We start from the raw sequence: 23146 nt of genomic DNA on the forward strand, positions 1-23146 counted from the left end.
CTCCCCCATAACACCTCAAAGGTGTAGAGGAGCCCACCTGGGTGGGAATCCTGACAAATGCCGTAATAGGGGGGGGGACTTGGGAAGTTCTTGTGACAGTGTCACGGTGCCCCTCTGTCCCCACTGTCCCAATGACAGAAATACACACACATGCCAATCTATAGTTTCACTGTTTCAACATTCCCCATAACAACTCTTGATTTGACCCTCTCTGGTGACTTTAAAATCCCTTCGAATAAATATTGGTCAAAATTGACCTGGATGACATATGTGCAAAAATTTGTACCAGTTGCACAAAAACAAATAATTTAATATCAATTAATAAATATTGCTGTTTTTGTATATTCCTGGCCACTTTAAAAATTCCAGGCTTAAAAAATGTAATTTAGGTTTTTAAAAAAAAAAAAGAAAAATTGGTTTCAAATGTCAAAATGGGTCAAATTTGACCCACATAGTATGTAAGTGTTTAACAAATAATAAAATAATGGTGTGGATACCACAAAACTATAACTTTTGATTACTGGAACTTTTGACGCCAAATAAATGATGCATTATAAGTAAATTTAGTTGATGTAACTTAAGACTGCAAATTACATTTCAGTTTCAACAGAAGTGAAGTGCTAAGGCCATGCAATTTGCAAATCATGTCCTCTACTTTCTTTCTGTGCAGGAAAGATGGAAATATTCTAAATGAAAAAAAAGACATGCAGAATTCCTCATCTGTCAAAATAACACTTAAAGCAAGTTATTACAACATCTGTCAAATGATTCTGATGGTATAAACTTGTTTGTAGAAAAAAAAAGAAACAATTCCAGTTAAAATGGTAGCAAGGGTCTTTCTAGACCCTAGCCAGGGTCTTTCTGATACTACCACTAGGACTTGTCAGTCAGAAATTTTTAAGTTCTATATGCAAGAGGTTTCAAGAGTAACTTAACACTCCATGAAAATGGACACAGGTGTACTCCAGGACCCTGTGACATCACTGTTGGAAGGTGTTATAGGTGCAACAGGCTTGAAAGTTTCAACCAGAGAGGGCAGTGAAGAAGTGCTGTTAAGTTGATGTTTTAAGTTTGGCCTCTGCGTGAGAGGTGTACATCTTTAGTGTGCTCCAGTGCCTCTAACACAATTAGAATGTACATACTGTATATCCAACAGTCTTACAACAGGAGATACTGCAGTATCAAGGAAAAGTGAGTAAAGATAATGGATGGATGGACGTATAGGGGTTTGATTTTCTGGTTGCTCAGCATAGTTCACATCCTCTGCATCTAGTGTTGTGGAAAGCTTTCTAAGTTGTCAGGTTAGAAAAATAACTCACCTCAGTATGAAAGAATTTTTGCTTTTGTTTTTAATCTTACAAAAAGTCTGTTTTTGAAAGACAAACAAAATCAAACATCAAGAACATTTAAAAGATACAGACCAATTAAAACCAAATCAATTTTCAAAAGTATATTTACAAGTATAATTACATATATGATTAGTGCCGGTACTACACAAGAGGTAAACCATGCACTGTCCAGTGTTGGTGGCAAACTGCATCACTACTTAATCACACATCATAATAGACTGCATATCAGCAAGAAAATCTTATGGAAACTGGCACTAGCCTGAAACAGAACATACCACTGATTGTTGTGGAACATGTTGTTGGATATTAAAAAAGACAAACATGTTCAAAGAAAATAAAGGAGCATGAAAAGAAAGAAAGAAAGAAAGAAAGAAAGAAAGAACAACACTTAAAATGAACTGGCCCGTATATATGGCCAGAAAAACGTTAAATAAGAAAAGCAGCAGTAGCTTTGGAGTCACATGTTCAGTGCATAAAAATACACAACAGGAAAAGGTCAAATCCCCATTGAAAGCAGCCTTGAAGCTTATTTTAGAGTTTGACACCCCCCAAAAATGACTAGCTGGTATTTTTTCATTTGTGAGGACTCCTGTAGCTCACTTGCATCTGTCCTGACTGACCAATCAGCTAACGTTGCCTTTTGTTAAACATTTCACAAGCTTCTGATTGGCTCACAGGTCAGACAAATCAACTGGTGTGTTGCTGTAAACGTAGGCAGCATTTTCTGTGTGCTACCTGCCTAACATACCAGGAAGGAGCCTAATTTACGTTACAAGCTATGTAAGACAAGTAATCATCTGATTTGTTTCCATGTGCTGCTAACTGAATGTATATAGATACATGGGTTTATATGGGTCTGCAAAACTATTTCTGACTATTTGTGCCTCTTTTGTGACTGACATTTTATTGAATTTTAGAAAGGCAGGAATATGAACAGACATAAAATAAGGAGAAAAGGACAATATGTACAATTGTAAGTGGGACCAAGTGAGCAAATACATTGATGCATGTGTGTGCGTGTACATGGGAGGGAGTTAAGCCATGGGGTTGTCTTTAAGGGCCATTAATGTAGTGAAGAAATCTTTCCCATTTCAAATCATACCATTCTATCCTGCCCAGCAGAGAGAAGGATACCTGTTCATATGCTGCTACGCTAGCAAGAAGATTATGCCAGTCCATGATTGATGGTGCGTTGGCTGACTTCCATTGTTGGACGAGCAGTCTCCTACTAAACATGATAGCAGTCTGGACCCATTCAGTATAGATAAAGGGTATTGTGTCTTTCAAGGTGGATGGGTCCCCCAACAGAAATAAACAAATGCAAAAGTTAATTTCAGCAAACCATGAATTTACACATACCACTAGTATTGTTGTTTGTGCAACTTAAATTTGGCCTGTAAGTTGTTGGAAGGATTTGAGCTCCTGCTCTATGTAAAAGGTCACTGAGCACTACAATGCCCTTCTGCAACCAATTTCCAATAGAAGGAAGATTTACCAATACGTGGGCAGGGACTGTACTATATACTAGACGTTGTGTCAAGGAAGGGGTCCAAATTGAGGATCTTTACAGTCTTCTTCCAAACTCCCATAAGGCATGACAGTGCAGGATGAGACTGAGCACTTGAAGGTAGAGAGGCAGAAAGGTAGGCAACCAAGGGAAGAGCAAGAGTGTGCTTTTACACTGAACCATGGGGGTGTCCACTCTGGAGGGAGAGACCCCTGTGCCAAGTGCTGTAGGCAAAAGGCATAATGGTACAGAAGTAGGTTCAGTATCCCTTAGCCTCCCTGATCCATCCTGTTTTGAGGTTTTTTACGGCGCACCCTAGCTAATTTACCATTTCAAAGAAAAAGGCCACACAGCTGATTAAACCTGTGGAAATACTTCACTGGGACTGTCACTGACAGTGATTGTAAAATGTAGCTGAAGTTGGGGACTACATTCATCTTTAATACATTAACCTTTACCCACAGAGAGAGATGAAGGGGTTCCCATCTTTCTGTGTCTAGTTTAAATTTCTCAAGTAAGGGTTCTATACTTGTCTGACAGGTTGGGTGGGAATAGGACCCCAAGGTACCCAATACCCTGATCCGACCATCTAAAGTTCCCTGGTTGGAATAAGGTTTTGGGACAGTATGCTGTTAGGGCAAAAGCTTCACATTTAGACCAATTTATTTTGAGAATCAAAGAAGAGTTGATAGTGGATAACAATGCAGGGATGGAAGTCTCTGGATTGCTAACAAAGGTCAAGAAATCATCTGCATAAAGCATCACCTTATGTGATGGGGGCCCTACGTGTATACTGGGGAAGTTAGGATCTAGGTGAATGGCGGTAAGTAATGGTTTTAGGACAGGAGCAAAAATGGCTGGGGAGGTGGGTACCTCTACAAACTTAAAGTATAGGGAAATGAGTCCATTAGTTACCACAGCTGCAGGTAGCAACACACTGCTAGACTCTGAAGCTAATGACCAGCCAAGCCCGTAGCTGATCCAGCGGGTTGCTAGCCCCGGCATGCTAGTTACCAGTTACCAGCCGGTAGTCACAGCTTATTGATAAAGTCCAGGGCCTTTTTCGGGTCATTGAACAACTGCTCTGATCCATTCCTTATCTGGGAAGACTTTGAGAGTGGCCGGGTACACAAGAGCAAATTTCACGCCTCACTCATTGAGCCTTCTCTTGCACTCCCTGAACTTTTGGCGCTGCATCTCCACCCCTCTAGTAAAGTTAGGAAAAATCCAAATTTTGTGGCCCTTTCAGCTGATATCCTGCTTCTCTCTTGCTGAATGTTAGATCAGAGACATGTCTTGAAAACACAGGAACTATGCAATGATAGACCTTGCTGGTTGGCTGTCCATATATACTTTTACTTTTCAAATAAATGATCTTAATATTCTTCAGTTTGAGTGATTGTTTTCTTTTGGTTTAAAACAACAGCTCCATTCTTGCTGTTGAAATCACTGAGATTATTTCTCACATTGAATTTTTGTAATTGAAATGAATATCAATGCAGTCTAAATATCAATATTGTTATATTATTTACTAAAATATTCAAAATCCGATTATGAAAATCTTATTCTTAATAATCAAATTAATTTGTTTCAGGGGATTAAAATCTTACATTTTGACAAAATCTGAACTTCATCGCAATCCATGGCAGATTATGGTTACATTTTGCCTTTACTAACAGAGGACGCATACAGTCTGTGCAGGCAGATGGGAGAGTAGTGCAATGTGCCTCTAATGTACATCTTTACAGTAGCGCCACTGTTAAATGGAAACAATTCAAAGCTCATAAAAGCTAACTAGCACCTACAACACATAGTGTGGAGTCTGCTATTTACTACAGATACCTTTGTTTTCACTGCAGCTTTCAGCATTTCAGGATACCGGATTTGTCAAATTAGAATAACAGTTATAATAATCATCCTTAATAATGTTATTCTTGAGGAGGAACAAATACTTATGCCTTGTTGTACGTCACTGTATCAGAGGACATTAAAAAAAATTGGCAATTGTTTAAATGATAGAAAATGAAAGTGTGTATTTAGCACCATATGTCTCTGTTGAGAACACTGTAAAGTCACCTTTTGCTCATATTTATGGAAACTGAATTAGGCCAAATACCCACTCAGACCTCTAAAACTGTCACAAAACTTAATCCAAAATTTAAAATGACTCTTTGGTTGAACTGCTCACAGCTCATAAACACATAGAACATGTGGTGAGGGGTCACAAGTACAGACTGCTTCACTTTAAATGGTCACAAGCCAAAAAAGATGGGAACCAGTGAATTAGACTAACAATTTAGACACCGGCAGAATTTTTCAGAAGACCTGATGATGAAATGGAGTGTGCTTTGTGGGCCACTGGCATCAGAAGTCATCAAACTGTGGCAGTGCAGCATAATCTGCACAGTGTTGTGATATCCTCATTTATATACTATACAGGGTTTGTGCTCCTCTTTCATGTCTACAATCTGATGTGATCTACAGTCTACTGTGTTTGTTTGAGGCTGGATCTTAAAAGTAAGCTGTTGTGGATTCTATGTGACTGGTAACCTGTTAAAAAACCAAGCAGAAAGTATGGCTGGAGCTCTGCTGATATGTGGAGCTGACACTGACCTTAAATTAAATATTGTATATCAAACACACAGTGTTGCCCACACCTGTTAATGTGGCACTATAATCAAAACTATTACTATTCATATTGAGTTATAGTAGATTTTAGAGCCTTGTGGTCTAAAATGCTGCTTCAAACACTTTTCTACTCTACCAGTAAAACAAAAAGCTAAAACAAATGGAAGCATCGGTCATGTTTGGCCTGAAAACGCTCAGATGTAAAGATACTGCATATGTTATGAAAATATCTGCCTTCTTTAAAGATACACACCCCATGTCTATTTTAGTGTTCTGTAGCAACCCTATACTCAGGGACGTATCTTTAAATCCATAAATGAAAGAAGAAAAAACTACCATAGCTTATGATATTTGACCCTGAGCTTCAGTTGTGGTGGTCGTGGCCATTGGAGGGCAGTGTAACTGTGTGCTCACACAGCCTCAGATATAGATATATAGAGAGGAGCACTGTGTGCTGGCCACAACAGAAAGTGAAAGAAGCTGATCTACCTGAAAACAATTTCATCATTGGCCTCCTCAGGATAAAGTGGGGGGTGTGGGGGCCCTTCAACATGTCAAGTTGTTACTGTGATGAGTGACTCTCTAAAACACTGCAGTCTTCATTCCCTCTACAGAGGAAACCAGTGCACCCTGTTAAACACTGAAGTATCACGTGCACAGCGAGAGGCTTTGTGTCTGATCTAATGAATCCCGTTGATGATGTGATTGTGCAGCAGCTCCTCTTTGTGGTTGTGCAGGGTGGGGTCCATCTCCTTGTCCCGCAGCCGAGCGTTCTTCCTGATCTCCTCCAGGGAGTACTCCTGCAGCAAGCTGCCATTCTCAAACACCGTCACCAGCAGATCCTGACGTATGCAGAGCACACAAAGGATGAGGTTTATTAAGCAAGCATCAAACTCATTCAAGCTGTAATTAATATGTGAGTCAAGAATTGAGGGCACAAAAATAGGAAAACTTCTTTTCAGTTAGAATTTTAAGTTAAAAAAAGATTTTCATGAAATCAAACCTCATTGTAAAAAAGTTTTTTGTGTCAAAGATTGCATTTTTTTGTGTAACAGCAATTCAGTGTATTTACAATCAGTGATTGTCTCTCATATAGTAGTTTATTGTTTATTGTTAGTGGCAGAGTCCGCCATTCCTACATGGGATTCAGATTACCTATAATGTTATCCAGCACAATTTGATCTCATTGATATCAGCCTCGATCTTCACTGTTCACCCTCTGTGCACTGTATCAGAGCTGTATTAAGTTACTGCTAATGCAAACCCAGCAATATCCTATTACTGCTGCTTCATATTAAAATCATTCAACTGGCAAGACACGATGTGACTTTTATTGTGAAGCAGTCACAGGAAACACAATTTATTTGTCACAGAGATTAGAACTGAATGCAATCGTTCATCAAGAAAAAGCAAAACAACTGTCATTTTGGTCATTTTTGGCAGTGGATCTGTTTCAATATTTCACAGAGTAATGGAAAAGTCAGGAGCAGTCACAGAGAGCTGTTAGTGGAAGAGCTGCAGGCGACAGGCTGCACATCTCCAACTCCTCACCAAGTTAACCAACTTAACTGTGTCCTGCTGTTGTGTGGAAAAATACTCTTGCTGTGTGCTGTTGGTTTGGGCGTTACCTTTTTCTTCATATATTCCTGACATTTCACTGGGGCTGTGTGTCTAATATGCAAAAAGCCTACTTAGACAAGTCTACCTAGGTGTAAATACTTATGGCCCATAGAATAATGAATACATAGGAAATAAGCGCCCTTCTTCCATAGATTCTTGCTGGAGGACCTGATGGCACTTGTTGTCGCGGCGGATACCAACACATCAGTGGGCTGAATAGAGACAATGTGCGGGTGGTGGTGGCAGACTGACAGTTGAATAAAACCAAGTGGCTAATAGACTGCTTTTGTAGCTGGAAGAAGTCATCTCATGATAAAGTTTTATGTGGAAATATTTTCATGATTCCATGCCATTCACAGTTGCCATCTTTCTCAGCTCAGCTGCCTGTTCCTCCAGTAGAGACTGACCTCTGGTGGTGCGTGCTGTGCACTGCAATACATCACCTCAATACAGCATCTCTGTATCAGTTTAATAGAAAGAAGAGTGTCTGTATTTTTGACAGTATTGAAAATCCCACCTTTGGGATTTCTAGATACCCTGGTATATGTACTACCTTGATACTGCCCAAGCCTAGTGTGCAGCATGAAATCAGATTGTGGTTATCACTGACAAACTTTTAATAGGATTGGATACTGGACTATACAGAACTGAAATCTTGACTACACCCATCAGTGATGTTGGGTGTGATCAGAGGTGCAGTGAACTCCTGCTTTTCAGCCTGCTATTTATTGACTCTTTAAAATGAAAGCTGAGACCCACCTCCTCAGGCTTGCCTGCCCCTTTCTCTACTGTCTCTATGAAACCATCAGAGTTTCTCCTCAGTGATAATCGACCCTTCTTTGACCTCTTAGATGGGTCGGTCACTGGTTGCTTGTAGACATCCATCTGGAAAAAGATGTACAAAAAAAATAGTTGAAAGAAATTTTAACAACATGCTTTTGACATGCTCACATCCCATGAGCACATTGAAAACCAGGCTCTGTGAAGATTACTGTATCCCATGATTAAGACAAAAAAGCATGTCTGGTCATAGAATGTTTTTATCAACATGTCTTATTACAGATTTAACAATTACTTTAATGAAAGTCATGGTTTTCATGCTGTAAGTGTGATAGGTATTAGTGTTTTTTAGCCCAGTAGATCTGTATAACAGAGCCACACACAGGCAAGTAACAATCAAAATACAGTAGCTTTACACACATAGTTTGTCACAAAGGGAAGGTTTGTTGTTTTTGCTCCGTGGGTCCTGATTTTATAGTTTCCAACAACATTTGAGTCATTCATTTCTGAGATTTGAGGAACACAGCAGCAACATGAGCAGTCCAACAACAGGCTTAAAACAAATGCTAAGTTGATGCAATTACGAAATCACTTATTTGGAATTAAGACAAAGGTGAATTTGTGCAATATATCCATTATTGTCATCCATTGCATTACAAAACTGTGTGTTTGCACAATAACATGAAGTATGAGGGGTCAAATTTGAATCACGACGTGCAATCACGACGTGCACGCCCTGCAAAGGTTGACTCAAGACCAAATCTACAAAAAGTGTGCGAAAGTGCATACCTAGCTGATGATCATGGTTATTCAAGACAACTTCACCCAGGATTAACAATCAATTATACAACTACACAGAACCAAGTTAGCTGTATAAGAGTTCAAGAATAGGATCACATTGTTTCCAAGGATGTCCAACTGATGAGTTAACAGCTACACATACAACTAAAACAATATAAACGTGTCCTGTATCAGGGCTAATCACTGGCTCGCTAGCTACACTGTACAGTGTACAGTAAGTTTTTAGAGGTTTGCCTGTTGTGGCTGAAAATGGCATTATGAGAGCGGTAAGAGTGAACAAAAGCTGAAAAGTTGCAAACGGACGGCTAAACAATGAGCTGAAACTTGTTATAAAGCTCCGTAAAGCTGAGTCGCTGATAATTCTCATAATAATTGTCATTTCATTCACTGTTATCATGAAAATATAGATTATAGCTGCTTTACACCTGTCTGATTGTCACACTGCTCATGCTGCTTGTCCTGATTGACTCTGTTTTAAAGGTGCGTGGAGTCCTTGAGAAATCTGTAAAACTAGAAAAGCAGGACCCAGGTTATAGGACAAGTTGCACCCTTCATTTAGTCCATGAATGTTGTATTTACTATAATCATGTCAGTTAATGAAATTTGAAAATCTCTTACATAAGGCAATGCAATGTCACAGCATCCACTCACCCCCTTGCCGTTAGTCTCCACATAGCTGCACTTGAAGGCACAGCTTAGTGTATCTCTGTTGAGTTTCTGAAGCAAAGCACTGCCACAACCAAAGAAAACATTCTCAGCACTCCAGCCTTCATCACTCAGCTTCTGCAGAATCTACAGAAAACAAAGAAAGTAATATTTCAAACACAGCATGACATCATCGTGACTTATATTTTATGTTGAGGCAAAGCAGACTTAATTGCTTATCACCTGGCGGTGCAAGAATGGAAAAAAAAGGAATAAACATACAGTATGAGCATTTCATAGCATATTTCATTAAAACCAACTTTAATTATAACTATTCTGAGGTAAGACAGTGAAGGTGTAACTGTCTTTTGGTAAAGACACAACACCATCTGTTCTTTGAAGGGTAAGGCTGGCATTATAAAATAAACAAATATTGATTTTACTCATTTTTTGACCATGACAAATACACTTTCTAATATGTGAACATAGTGGCCTTCATCAGAGCATTCGGCATGACTGTGCAAACCCTTTAATTCATCATCAAATACAAATATAAATACACCCTGGGTCTTTGGACCATCATTCCTATTCTGTGTCTACATAAGAGGTGTAGCACGAGCAGTCTGTTAACAGAGCAGCAGCAGCAGCGAGTGCTCCGTTTTTGTGTCTACACAGGAGGCATTCAGGCACACTGTTGAGTGTAGGTCAGTTGCATTTTGGAAGCGCTCAGAGCCAGAGACGAGCCATATGTAAATAGAAATGTATCTGTTCCATCAGACACACATGATACATGCTTTCTGTGTACACACAATTACCCATCAGCTTCTATGCTGAGATCTGAGCATACAGTGACATTGTCAGTCGCAGTTTCACATAAGTGAGCATACAGGTTTTGACTTGTCAACAGTTCAATGGAATTATCATTACTTGGAAATGAAAACAAAGGTCAGCATTTTATTATTGTTCAAACTGTTTGTTATAAGTGTCTGTTGGAGCACAGCAATTTTAGTACCATAAATTTCACAATCCAGATAACTGGGTAGTATTTTTTAAATGTATTGTTAATATTTTTGTATTACTAGAATGAAGAAAAAAAAGTCTTTAGGGCAGTGGTGGATCTAGAAAATTTTACACATTGTGGCAAAGGGGTGGCAAGAAGCTTTGGCAGGATGGCATGGCTGGGTGGTGGGAAGGGATCCCTCCGAAAATATACACATTTCTTCAGGTAAATGGCAACAGACAATGGCCAGTAACTATTTTACTGAGTGTGTTTTTGTTCTGGAACTTTTTATACACAGAAAGAAAACAAACCACACAGTCCAGCTAAAACTGATGCAAGAGTTTGTCATCCAGAGTGTCCCCCAGTCTTTATCTCTCCCAACTGGTTTCTATTTCTGTCCCTCTCTCATTCTACTTCTGTCTCATCTTTCTCACTCTGTTCTTTTCACATTTTATCAATGATTTTTACCACAAAATCTATGTTTTTATTGTAGGAGCATGTGGTTAATACAGTGAACTAAAATCAGTGATATTTGGATCATGGCTAAAATATAGTTCCAGTCTGTTAGTCAAGGATGCAACCTTTATGTGCAGACTCATGTGCTCACATCAACATGTAGGACTGTTTTAAATATATTTATATATTTAATATGTAATCAATTTATAATAAGCACTCACCAGACCTTTACTAAATTCCTATGAATGAACTGTCAAGCTCCACATTCCCTAAATGTCATACTCAGACATAATGTACTGCAATGACGCACCTGCAGCTCTTTGATATTTAATAAGATAAGGACTCAGTTAACCGCACAGGCTGTTTCATTTTACAACAAGTGATGAACTCAACTTATTCAAAAAAATGGGATACTAGCACTATTAGAACCATACTAGTTCCTTTGTAGCAAGCAACTTAACTTTTTGGCTAACATAACTTTGAATAAGATCTAATTATTGAATGTGGTTTGTCAGACAGGAGTTACAGTCATTACTGACTTGATTTTACTAACATTTCAAACAGTGAAGCTCTGACTTCACCTACAGATGCAGCAGAATGCTCTCAGCTGCTGTGTGTGTTACTTGTGGACTGACAGTGACTTACTGTGACTGAGTGCATCTGTGCATGTTTGGTGCAGTGCCGCACCAACAGTTTTCAGGTGCCTAAGTGGGCATTATGAATTATGAATTTTCTTTCTATTTCTTGTTTCTTTTCCCACTTTGGACAGCTTAAGAACAGTGGTGATCGAGAAATACGATATTTTAAAATGACAGTTTTAGGAGGTGGAAAGCTGGGGGGGTAGCTGGGTGGTCCAGTCCTACAGTAGGAGGGGCAGTCCTTGTAGATCTGCTCTTGCTTTGGGGAAATACCAGAAATGCTCCTTTTTGTCTTAGCCAGCTGGGGGTGCGTTTTGTAGGCTTGTTTGATTGAGATTAGCTGGCAGGCTACCAATGTTACACCGTACTGAACGGAGACAAAGTAAACAAACTGTTCTGGCTACAAGTCATGGATAGACAGTATTTTGCTAACAGGGATTTTGAAGAGCAATGACCAAACCAGCATGTAACGGGTCCGAAGTGACATTTGCAGGTGTGTTTACATGCTGTTTAATGTGCTGCAGCTGAGCAGTTCATTAGCTATCTAGCTGCTAACTGACATTTGTCTGGTGGCTCATTCAACAAGTTAAGGTGCAGGACAAGATGTGTGTTCATGTTTGTAAGGTAGATAAGAAAGAGACGTTAGCAGGAAAGCTAATGTTGGTTGTTGTTCAGAGTCTGTGGCTTGTGTTGTGTAGCAGGATGCAATCAGGCTCAGTGTGACCATCTGCTCTGCCTACAATAGAATGCCAAGCTACTTCTTTATTCAAGATTTAATGTCCTGAAATAAGGACTCCAGCTACTTAAGGGGATAATGGAACGGTAAATCAAAGAATTTAAAATATATATTTCTCCCTTTGGTTTGATTTATTTCTCAAGGATCACAGGACAAGTGATTTGCAGAGCAGATATGTTGTAGAAAACTGCTGTAGAAAACAAAAAAGGCAGTTTAATTTCAGTTGGACTTTAAGACTAGTGGGGACTATGCCTTTGCCGTCAAGGCACCTAAACCCTGGAATTCCTTGCCTGAGGAGCTCAGACTAACCGTAACTATCTTCTTTTAAATAACTTCTTAAAACTCATTTTTATCTCTTAGCCTATGAATATATTTTTGCTATTTTTATAGTACCATTGTGAGTCTTACACACACAATAGGGGCTTTAATTTCCCTATAATTTTGGTCGGTCAAGAATCCAGCCATTGTTTTAGTGACAAAAGAACAGACTGAAGGCATTTGTAATAGCTGAAGTAATGATCACAGGAAAACAAAAATAGAATATGCTAAATAAGATGTATAAAGGCTAGTCTAGATAACACCGTCTGCTACAACAACTAAACTGTTTCTTACCTCATCCACTGAGCTGAGGTCAATGCCGTCTCCTTGAATAATTCGCAGGTAAGAAGGCAGCACCTTGTATCCCATAGAGTTCAGAGAACAGCCAAAACACTCCTCCAAAATCTTGATGACCTGGAAGACACGTGGAATTTCTATTATATATTTTTTTATATTATAACTTAACATATCAGTCATGATAAATTGGTGCCATCTGAACATCTCATAATGTCAGTTAGTCTACATTAAATCATTTACTATTAATCAATACAAAGGAGAGCCAAAAAGAATAAAAAAATCCAGAAATTAAGTTAAAAGACACTTTTTTATACGTTTCGGAATTTGTGGGACTAACAGACCCACTAACAGTCAATACTTAGTTAATAAATAAATACTTGGTTAAACACTAGTTAAAGGAAACTTTGCCAATTTTCAGCCAGAACTGTATCATTGCAATGTGGGTAGTATATGCAAATGAGCAATGTTTAACTTCCCTCCATGTTCCCTTCACTCAGAGCTCCCCACTCATTTGCTGGCAGAAGTTGCCGGGTGACGCAAAACACGATATCCAGTGGACTTTGGAGATTTGCCTTAAGCCCCTTTCACATATGCACTGCAACTTTAATTGCAATTTTCCAGACATTATCCAGAGGAGCTGTATGTATGAATGCAAATGTCCGAATCAGTTGGACTTATATATTATCCTGCAGTGTGTTTACATGCACCTGAGTAAGCAGGATACAGTCGGTTTTCTCCAGAAAGTTGATTTCTTAACTGTCATATGAAAGAGAAAGCTGCTTTCTGTGATGGAAGTTTGGGATTAGAGAAACCAGGTTTCCACAGGTAGATTTACTACCTGGAGAACACACATTTCTCTGCCATGTGTAAGTGTAACCAGGTTTCTAATCAGCTTTTTACAAATAAATGTGCACAATAACAGACTGCAGACAGAACACATGGCGCTGAGCAGCTGGATGAAAGGAAAGATCATTACACAGAGCAAAGCATCCTAATATCTAAAATAATAGCAACCAAAGTCTGTCTGAAACTAAAACACAGTAGTCTGTGCACTCCAGCCTAGATGTCTAAATAAGTCTGTTTCCAGCACTCAACATTTGACACATTCATGCTGTGAAGAAGAGCTCTGCTCTTCCTGTCTGTCTGTCTGTCTGTCTGTCACTGTGCTGTCTGGCTGCTCTGACACACAATGTGCTGGATTTATAACACAAGACAAAACCAGAGCATCACTGTGAGATGGAATGCAGCACAATTATCATTGTATCTCCATTATCTTGTTTTCATAATCACTGGAAGCCAAAATAATAATTGAAAATAAAATTTGATTAACCGCCCAGCCCTATGTCTTACTGCTTAGTTTGAGAGAAAGGAGACTCAGTTGAACATTTTTATGTTTAATTTGCGTACAAAGAGTGTAACCTGAGGGAGTGGAGTTAAAAAAGTCTTTTTCTTCCTGTATGAAGAACTGAAGTAGTGTCTATATTGTGTTGTTGTCACTGCTATGCTGATGCAAAGCAGACCCATCACTGAGTGAAAACTTTTTTAACTTCTAAAAAACTGAAAAATAAGTTGAAAAAACAGTTTTAACAAAATTTCTAGCTTAAAGTATATGGAAGTATATAGAGCTCCAATAAGTGTGACTTTGAAAGTTTATCCTATAGGCTTGTCTAAAAAAAGTTCAAGAAGTTAAAGTACAATGTTACTTAAGTACAAAGCTGAGTCTGAAATCACACTAACGCAAACATAAAATGACCTCAGACGTGTTTATTTCTGTTGCCCCACATTGTCTAATCCAGCCCTGTTATTTACCTCAATAAGCGTCTCTGCGGGGTCTCCAGAGTCCGGCCGGATAACCAGACAGGAGTCCTGGCTGCGCTCCATGACTCGCTCCTTCAGCTTGTCTCCCCAGATGTGTTTGCAGGCATTGAAGATATCATAGCTGTCACTGACCACTGAGACTGGTCCAGAGGAGAACTGGTCAAGGACTCGCTCAAATGCATCCTTCTCTCTGCTCTTCCCCCAGGATATGATGGTGCTGGATGACAGGAAGGAATAATCAACAGTCTATAGATATTCAGAATGGTTTACACAAATGTAAATGACAATGCTCCACTTCTGCATTGCAAATACTCAGCAAAGTTGTACACACTCAAACATATGTTCTTTACATCCCTGTGAAAGTAAACCATCAAACTGGTTACACTGGACTGTCAGATGTACATGTGTAGCTTGAAACACGTGCATTTGCATATTAACCTAGGGCATGTTATGGTAAAATTAAACTGTGAAAGACACTACATATCAGTGTTTTTGAACAGAGACATGTTCATTTACTCTGGAGAAAGGAGTGCACTGTGAGATCAGCAGGCTACAGTATGAAACACATTTATCACTTTGTCTGTAGTCATATTAGTCACATTTCATCTACATAAAAAGTCACAAGCAGGATCTTTTTGTAATCAGTTATGATATTGGCAAACATTACACATTTACCTATGTGCATAGTCTCATCCCTGATGTGTGTGTGTGTGTGTGTGTGTGTGTGTGTGTGTGTGTGTGTGTGTGTGTGTAGTACCTATGCTCTGCTGCTGGGATTGAGAAACCAGCCATCGGGCAGCCATAGTATCTCTGAGCCATTAACAACCCAGCTACTGTGTCTGTACTGCAGAAGTTAACCAGATGAGCGGCTCCACCTAGAGCTGCAGACTGGAGAGCAGAAGTAGAAAATTAGCACTCACTTAGCTGATTCAAAACAATTCATTTACTTCAGTTCAGTTCAGTTCAAGGAGTCATGGTCACACACAATGTGACATTATCATTTTTTGCCAAGCTAACCACTGCTTAATAAAAATACAACAAAAACAAACAAACAAAAAACTCATTGAGGTGTTTGATCACATCACCGATTAGATAAGATTATTTTTATTTCGAACATGTTAAAATAACAATATATAGCCCCCCCCCTTTTTTAAATACTTTATCAATCAAATCAAAGCCAAATCAATCAATCTGCCTGACATCATTATTTTATGCCTCCAAAATAACTGAGATTTTCTTCGAACTAGTACATTTATCCCTCAACACATCTTGTGAATGATATAGTCCTGGATGGTAAGTTCCCCTCCAGTCAAACACCTATTTTGCTTCCTGTTCCTTTGGTTGCATGTTTACGCTTCACTGTGCAGAATGACGACACACAGAGATTGACACAAGGCTGTTTTCACATGTATGAGCTGGAGGGGGAACATTTCTCTGTGCCCACCATGAATCTGAGTTTAAAACATGGATGTACAAGCATGATTTTGTGACATCATGTGTGATACAGTGTGCATACATTGTGAAGGGACTTTTCAGTGAAGTAGGAGACATCTTGTGAAAATGTTTCCTAATCGGCTTCTTACTCTGAGTGATGGATTCCTACATGAACACAAAAATACTCTGCCAAATAGTTTTGGTTATTTCACAATGGGAGATTTCTGTTTTTGTGTTTTTGTCCTTGCTTTTCTCATTGGTTTGAAGTGGGTGGAACTCTGTTATTGCTTGAAAAAGGTCATGTCACAGTTGTTGGGTTGTTTCACCACTGTCACTGTCAAAAATATATAGACACTGCACCCCAATTGCTGCAGATGGTCGGGCCAGTGTGCTGCATGGTAGCTCTGTTTGTTCCTCAAGCACTTAAGTGTCAGAGCTGTGTGCCCCTTTTCTCAATGTCCCTCTTTCTCCTCCTGTCCTCCTCGGCTCTCAGGCATCTCTTGCTGGACCATCCTGGAACTGCTCTGCTTCCCTGGCTGTCGGTGCCATTTCCTGAGGTTTTCTATCTGGTTCCCCCGTCCTGCAGGGGTTCAGCCTCACCTCATGTCTCTCTCTCTTTGAATGATATCTTTATCCTTCTCTGTCTCCTGTGAGAATAATGTCTTTTCTTGTCTCTTCTCTCGTGTATGTGAACGGTGTGATATGAGTCTCCCATGTGTGCATGTGTAGTCCGTCCTCCTCCCAGTTCTCCATGGTGATGGAGGTCGTGTGACTATTCTGTTCTGGTGGCACCTGGAAACTGCTCAGCATCCTCTTCATCGCATTCTTCACATATATTATAAATCCATTATAATTTTGTTACCCTGTTAAATGCTGTATTCTGTAATTTGTGTTCTATTCTGTATATCTGTCTGTCCTGGGAGAGGGATTCCTCCTCTGTTGCTCTTCCTGTGGTTCCCCTTTAGAGAGGTTTTCTAGGGAGTTTTTCCTGATTCGACTTGAAGGTTTAAGGACAGAGGATGTTGTATTTCTGTATAGACAGTAAAGCCCCCTGAGGCAAATTTATGATATTGGGCTATACAAATAAAACTGACTTGACTTGACTTGACTGGCTTCCATCAGTGTGTGAGTATGTGTGTGTGAATGGTTGAATGAGAGGCAAAAACTGTATTAAACAAATGATCATTCAAGGCAGAGGATTTTTTACATGTCTAGAGGGGATTTTTAAACTTAGCTGACCGTGGCGTTTCCAGTCACCAGTGAGTGGAGCTCCAATGCAAAAAGCTACTGACTGACACAGATAATTCAGTACACTCAGTTCAGCTTGACTATTTGCTGTTAAAGATGTGTTCTTTCATGTACTGAACAGCTCTACTATACAAATAGTGCACTTACTATTGTATGATATCATAAACAGACTGCTGCTTAAAAATGTCAAACTCACAATGGGAGGGATTTTTTAAGAATCTTATTACAATGAAACACTTTCACCAAATCCGTGGTTCAGTTGCACAAGAGATTGATAAGTGAATTTACATTCCAGCTTTATGTGTTATTATGTAAGCCTGTGAGTTCTGTTAATCTGACCTCTGCCTGTAATCGGTGATATGAACAGTGCTATAATATATCATGGACATCATTTGATAAGGTCAGCATGGCACAGTCATATGCACAAAGAAGATATTTTAAGGTCATGAGGTCATCATGTGCATAGGTCACTCCCCATAGCACCCCATGCTATCTAACTTAACTTAAAGAGGCAAGGTGGCTGCTAAAGAAATAAAATGAGAAGGCCAACAGTTTTAGATATGAAAGGTAACCAACCTCAATGCTGCTTTTTTCTTACAAACTAATGATAAGAAAGAAAGACTTCCTAACCTCTTGTGAAGACACTCCTCTGTAGCCGAAGTCATGCAGTTTCAGGTCCAGGCCTTCCAGGCTCCCTGAAGTGGCTTTCAGGTGTTTGGCCAGGATCTTCTTAAACTCCCGGGATATGGTTGCTACTGTGATGGGATACCACATCTGAACCAGCATAGTCTATAGCCAGCAAGAAGAGGAGGTGGTTAAAAATAGGATGGGTGTGGAAAGAAGTAAGACAGAAGGACAGTTATCAGTTGATAAGAGAGGCAGAAGAGAAGAGAGAGGCCAGCTGTTGAAGCAAAGGACAGTGAAGATAAGCATCACTACTACAATATTGAGGGTGGGTCATGTCAAAACCTCTCTCACCTGAGGGACACGTCTCTATTTAGATTAGTTGTACATGAGGTGGTAAAGATACAGATTACCAGGGCATAATCAGAATCTTGTCACAGCAATTTCTTACCTCCAGTTAAATGTATGTATGTAACAATGCCCACAGCAGTACTGTGCAAAACTGACATCCTTGGTAAATATTAGGCCATTTCCTGTGAGAAAAGAGCATATAAACATGGAGGCACTCCAGGAATCTCTCCGATCTTCAACCTGAGTCCAATGATTATTATTGGCCAGCCTAAACATTAAAGGGGAACTCCGTTGATTTTACATATCAAATTGTTACAGGTGTTGGGGAGTACAACTGCATATGTGAAAAAAGTAGTATAAAGTGTGAAATCTGATAAACTGCCTCATGTGATGTCACTTGAGTCAGCATTGGTTGGGGCTGAAGACTATGAGTTTGAAAATGAAACAAATCTGGGGGTGTGGAGCAGACCTCTGTAGCCCACTCCTCACCTCTGCTGGAGGCTAGCAGCTACAGTCTACATTAGCCTCTACTAGCGTATCACACTCCAATCTGTACAGTCAAGTAAATAGAGTCTAGTTGCGCCAGGTTTTGACAAGGAAGCATATGCCTGGAATAAAAAGGACAATATCTGTGGTTCTGTTGCATCAATTTTAATCTGATTTTTAAAACTATCCATTCTGAGTCTGATAATGTTATAGGAGTGCAATGCTAATCTGTGGAGTACTCTTTGTGGTGTATGTATTAAAAAACCAGAAAATCAATTCAAAGACACTCACACTTTATCATACTGTCAATTGATTTTAGTCCTAGTCTTATTGTTCATTGCAGTGGTAGTTCTTTGCCTGCGACACTGCAAGCAACATCATGTCCCCTCGGACCTCTCCAATCTGCTCATCCAGAACATTTATGGATTTCATTTACCTCAATGTAGTTGGTGAGCCAGTAGAAGTTGGGATCGGTGTTTTCCACAGTGAAGAGCACGTTGCCTCTTGGTATGATCCTGCCCTCGGGGACAGCTTTGATCCGAATAGGAAGACGGCCATCATGTTTCTGACACAGAAGCAAGCACATGTACTTCAGCTTTCATATACTGTAGATGATGATGCTGTCTAGACAGAAAGTTGGAAACTTTCTCTATACCTCAAGGACTTTCCTCCAGCCTTCTTCATCAAATACAGCCTGTTTGAAGTGCATCTGGTAGAAGAGCTTAGCTTCCTGAATCTTCTCCTCTGTGATCACTGGGCCTGTAGAGAAGAAAACAAGCTACTAGAACCTCAGTCACATGCAGAGAACTGCCCAGCAGCTATGATCAAATAGTCATCAGTAAATATTTGCTGTATATTAACTATACAAGCTTAGTTAATCTTATATTTCGTGTCGACATGGTGTTGGATGTGAACGTACCTGTGAGGTACTTCTTTAGCAGATACTGGAGACCGAAGAACACCACTTCACTGAACTGAGAGCCTTTCTTGCGTCTGCATTCAAAGTAGGAGTAGATTTTACTGATGTTGGGAGGATACTGTTTGTAGTGTGTGATCTGCAAGAGAAACAGACAGAAGTCAAGCACAAACATTACAAACACAGACTTACTGAGTGTAACTTAGATATGTCAAAATGCAATTTTATTATTTTTAGGGTTCAGTCATCCCTTTCTAATCTTATCACGCCAAACAGATTTATATTGCCAAACAGGATGAAATGAAACCCTAGTAAGCACACTAATAATAAGCTGGAAACCGGAGGATTGTCTGCTCAACGTGATGCTTGTGTGTATAGTTAACATGTTTCCTGGATTCAAGTGGGAAAGAATGATGACAGTTTAAAGCATTGAGTCTCTTTTTGGGCTTCTACAGCACTAACTAAATAATCAACAGCAACAACCAGTCAATCACTGTGAGAAATAGCTTCAAGAGGCAGTCAGTCCACATACTTGTGTCTGACCATGCATTTCCCCTCCTCTACCCTTCTTCTAACTCAGAATCACTCAACTTACCAAAGAGGGAAAACTTAGGAACAGGCTCTGTCTTCACTGGAAGCAATACTAAGAATAGGCTCAGTCTTTACTAGAAGCAATGCTAAGAATAATCCTCTATGTAACATTAAGCAAGATAAAAAAAGTAGAAGAGGGTGGAAAAGTAGTGTGGTAACTCATTCAAAATAAAGTGTATGAAAAAAGAGTACAGATATTATGATTATTATTATGAACCTTTGACTCCTATGTTGTTTTTGCACAGTTTATAATCTCTTTATCTTAAGGCTTCTAGCATAGTCACTACATGTCTTAGCCATGCATGTCATATATTGTTCATTCTCAGAATATGTTACCATCATTTGGTATGTCAGTGGTATCACACATGTTCTAGGACAGTTTTTATGAAATCAAAATACACAATGTGAAATGGTCTGGACATATCTTCCCATTCACTTGAATGAGTAAGTGTGTCCAAACTTTTGACTGGTACTGTAACATATACAACAGTCACTCTGATTGTTAATTACTTTTAGATTCATAAATATTAAAGCCCCCCTCCACTCAAAAACGTCAAGTCTTCTTCCTACAGTTGAATGTTTAAGCTTCACTGTGCTAAATGATATGTGCATATATGTGCAGAGTTTGACACTCGAAGGCTGTTTTCACATTCATCTGATGAAGGGATAATGTTTCTCTACGCTCTCTGAAAAACATGAAGCCTAGTACACTGTGACTATGGACTTTACAGTGAAATAAAAGAAACATCTTGTGTCAAGCAGTTAAACTTTTGAAAATGAAACCATTTCTATATTCAGAGATTTGGATTTTCTCATAAGGGATAAGGAGTAGATTAGTAATTTTAAGAATGTTTAACTAGGTAACAATCTCTTGGAGCATCAGACACTCTGATCAGCCCTGTCAGCAGCTCCATAACCCCATAATTTATTTATAATTTATATTTTAACTCTTCAACACTGATAGTAAAATCATTTGTGTAATAATTTGACTCTGGTGTATATTTATACTGCATTTATACTGTATATTTCAATTAATATTACTTATTTACACATTCTTGCATATTTCTAATTTTCTATTTTTCTTAGAATTTCTCTATGCTTATATATATATATATAAATATATATACACACACACACATGTAATATATTAATATATGTTGTAGAATGTGAGCAACTGTAACATGGCCCAATTTCCCCTCAGGGATCAATAAAGTATTTCTGATTCTGATTAATTGAACTTTTTGTGCGAAAAACATATCTGACACAAATGATTATTCACAGCATATATGTCTTAAAACATGTCTGGAGGAGATCTTTGAGCATTGTGTTTTCACTGCCTATAGTTGAGTGAACTGTATGACAGATGACATTAAATCTTGAACTGGGGAACCATGGCAACCAAAGGGGAATGTAGTACTGAGAACCACCTCATGTTCACAGTTCATTTGAATGAAATCAGATACAGCCGTGCCCAGTCACACAAAACCAATGTAGTTAGAACTCCATGGAAACACCCTAAAATATCTGTCTGTACAACATGGAGGTAACATGATGTGGGGGACACCCCTACCACATAGGGTGGTGGTGGCCTAAAGGTTAGAGAAGTGAGCTTGTGACTGGAAGGTTCAATCCCCCAGACTGGCAGGATAAATCTGGGTAGGGAAAGTGAAGGAGCCCCTCTCTCGTTACCATCACTGAGGTGCACTTGACCAAGTAAACCCAACTGATCCAGTGGAGCAGCCTATGGTTGTACTGGGCAGCTTCCAGATTTGAATGTGTAACTGTGTGAATGTGATCAGGGCATTCCTGAAAAAGAGAAACTCCTTTGAATAAATAACAGTTAAAAATATTGTACACACACGCCCATAATGGTAGTAGTCATTTTGTTTTATAAAAAGCCAAAATTTGCCCGTCATACAATTTTAATACAACTTATACCATGTACCTTAGTGCTGAAAATAGTACATTCACACTCAAAAAAATGATAAAATGCAAGAATGCTTAAAAATGCCAGTAAAGGCATACCCCAGTAGCCTACTGGCTAAGACACATGCCACATAACCACAATGTCAGCATTTCGGTTCTGGCAGCAGACCTCTGTTGCATGTCATTCTCTATCTCTCTCTCCTCTTGTTTCCATCTCTCAACTGTCATTGTCCAATACAGGCATAAAATGCCCTGAAAATAAATATTTTTAAAAAAATTCCAGTAAAATTACTGGGCATCTGTGTGAAGTGTTATGGGCGCTGCTACACACACCAGAACTGGAGTGTGAAATTCTCAAATTTGAAATTGGCAGAAACATCCCAACACCGGTGTGATTGATATCCATGGTATATTACCTTTAATAGTAATACAGTACACACACGCTAACTTAAGACACCACCTAAAACACCCAAGACAGAGACACAGCAGGGACTCTGAGTTGGACAGCCAGTGGCAATGTATGAAGTTTGTTGCGTGATCATGACTTCTGGATAGAGAGAAAATATGCATAGAATATTGAGCTAATCAGGTTCACCTCGGATATCTTGTGATCCAGATGAAGAGAGGAGCATTATTATATAATCTGAATCAGATACTGTATGATACTACTTAGTGGCTTCGTTTGTTTCTTCAACCTGATATTTGGTGTGGTTACCTCATTTTTTTCAGTTCCTCTGACCTATAGAAAATATTGTTACTGGCCACAGTGGCAAAAATGTTTGACAGATTCACTGTCTGATTACAAATCTGGCCACTTTTCATTTACCACCCTGAAATGTGACAGGTGATTGTTTAATCATTTTTTGGTTTTGTTTTCCTATTGGCTTCAAAACTCATCAGAATTCACCTGAACAAAAACAGAAATAGCTGAAAAAACAGAGCAACCCTAAAGATGGTAAACACCACTAGAAAACAAC

General features: G+C 39.2%; 1 protein-coding gene across 2 annotated transcripts in view; it reads right to left on the reverse strand.

Moving 5' to 3' along the window:
- Positions 1–410: 410 nt before the first annotated feature.
- The window catches only part of nampt2 (nicotinamide phosphoribosyltransferase 2), a 28028-nt gene continuing 5292 nt past the window's right edge, over positions 411–23146 (reverse strand). The window contains exons 2-12 of one of the 2 annotated variants that reach the window (XR_010928265.1): positions 19656–19791; positions 19392–19495; positions 19173–19301; positions 17906–18064; positions 15351–15481; positions 14585–14810; positions 12773–12892; positions 9337–9477; positions 7864–7989; positions 2025–6326; positions 411–1976 (exon numbers count right to left, since the gene is read on the reverse strand). Coding sequence is in view for 1 of the 2 variants with exons in the window: in XM_067588508.1 (XP_067444609.1) it covers positions 6165–6326; positions 7864–7989; positions 9337–9477; positions 12773–12892; positions 14585–14810; positions 15351–15481; positions 17906–18064; positions 19173–19301; positions 19392–19495; positions 19656–19791 (1434 nt within the window). In the remaining variant the exon portion in view is untranslated. Of the gene's footprint in view, positions 6327–7863; positions 7990–9336; positions 9478–12772; positions 12893–14584; positions 14811–15350; positions 15482–17905; positions 18065–19172; positions 19302–19391; positions 19496–19655; positions 19792–23146 lie in introns of both variants that reach the window. The other variant, XM_067588508.1, reaches the window with a different exon arrangement.

Source organism: Thunnus thynnus, chromosome 4, assembly GCF_963924715.1.
Source record: "Thunnus thynnus chromosome 4, fThuThy2.1, whole genome shotgun sequence".
NCBI lineage: Eukaryota > Metazoa > Chordata > Actinopteri > Scombriformes > Scombridae > Thunnus > Thunnus thynnus.